Genomic DNA, 1252 nt, shown 5'->3' on the forward strand with positions numbered 1-1252 from the left:
TCCTGAGCCTCATTCTTGAACTACTGAGTGTGTCTCTACACTGTTACCTTGTAATCTATATTTCTCACAAGCTCCGCCAGACAATTATGATGTGCTATCTATTTGGTGAAATTCTGGGATAAAGTAGCAGCTCCCTGGATCATGCTCCTGAGTTCAGTTACCCCTACATAAAATATTTGATTTAAAAATTACCTCACAATGCCACTCACAATATGAAATGCTTGCAATGCAAGACTATTACTGCTTGAGAATTAAAGTTCAAGACCCTTAATATTGCACCCCCTGGTCCTTCCAATGTCTTTTCAATTGATGTTGAATTCATGTCTCAGAAACAATATTTTTTTTTTTTACCATATTCAATCATGGACCCCACAAATTTAGCACAGGCTGAGAATGCCTTTTGTTTTTCTAAAGCTGTTAAATCTTCAAGTTTTGAATGGAGACTAATTGTATTTTCCCTCCTTTACTTTCTTTCAATTCAGTAGTAAGAAATAAAATTAATTAACAGGCAATCTGACACCAGGTTCATTTTCTTTCAACTTCCATCACCCAATTTCGACTTGTAATTACATAGTGAATATATATGTTTTACATTTTCTACATTTTATTTCAGAGGACACCTAGTGAGGATAAGGAAATGGAAAATGCAACGTTGCTGACACAGTTCGTTCTCACAGGACTTACATATCCACCACAGTGGAAAATCACCCTGTTCCTGGTATTATTGGTGATATATCTCATCACAATTGTAGGTAACCTCGGTCTGATTGCTCTCATCTGGAATGACCCTCACCTTCACATCCCTATGTACTTATTCCTTGGGAATTTAGCCTTTGTGGACACTTGGTTATCATCTACAGTGACTCCCAACATGCTGGTCAACTTCTTAGCTAAAAGTCAGAAGATATCTTTCTCTGAGTGCATGATACAGTTTTTTTCCTTGGCAATCTGTGTAACCACAGAATGTTTTCTCTTGGCAACAATGGCGTATGATCGCTATGTAGCCATATGCAAGCCTTTACTCTACCCAGTGATTATGAACAACGCACTGTGCATCCAGCTAGTAGTCTTGTCTTTTGTCGGTGGCTTTCTTCATGCAATACTCCATGAAGGATTTTTATTCAGATTAACTTTCTGTAATTCCAACATAATACATCACTTCTACTGTGATATCATCCCATTGTGTAAAATTTCTTGCACTGATCCTTCTATTAATTACCTAATGCTTTTTATTTTCTCAGGTTCAATTCAA

At 36.9% G+C, this 1252-nt stretch overlaps 1 protein-coding gene across 1 annotated transcript in view; it reads left to right on the forward strand.

Moving 5' to 3' along the window:
- Positions 1-610: 610 nt before the first annotated feature.
- Positions 611-1252, forward strand: part of LOC100953415 (olfactory receptor 5H8-like) — a 26459-nt gene continuing 25817 nt past the window's right edge. Inside the window, exon 1 of the mRNA XM_023509735.1 lies at positions 611-1252. Coding sequence (XP_023365503.1) covers positions 638-1252 — 615 coding nt within the window. The 5' untranslated portion in view covers positions 611-637.

The sequence above is a fragment of the Otolemur garnettii genome, unplaced genomic scaffold, assembly GCF_000181295.1.
Source record: "Otolemur garnettii isolate 467f Iridium unplaced genomic scaffold, OtoGar3 scaffold00009, whole genome shotgun sequence".
Classification (NCBI taxonomy): Eukaryota; Metazoa; Chordata; class Mammalia; order Primates; family Galagidae; genus Otolemur; species Otolemur garnettii.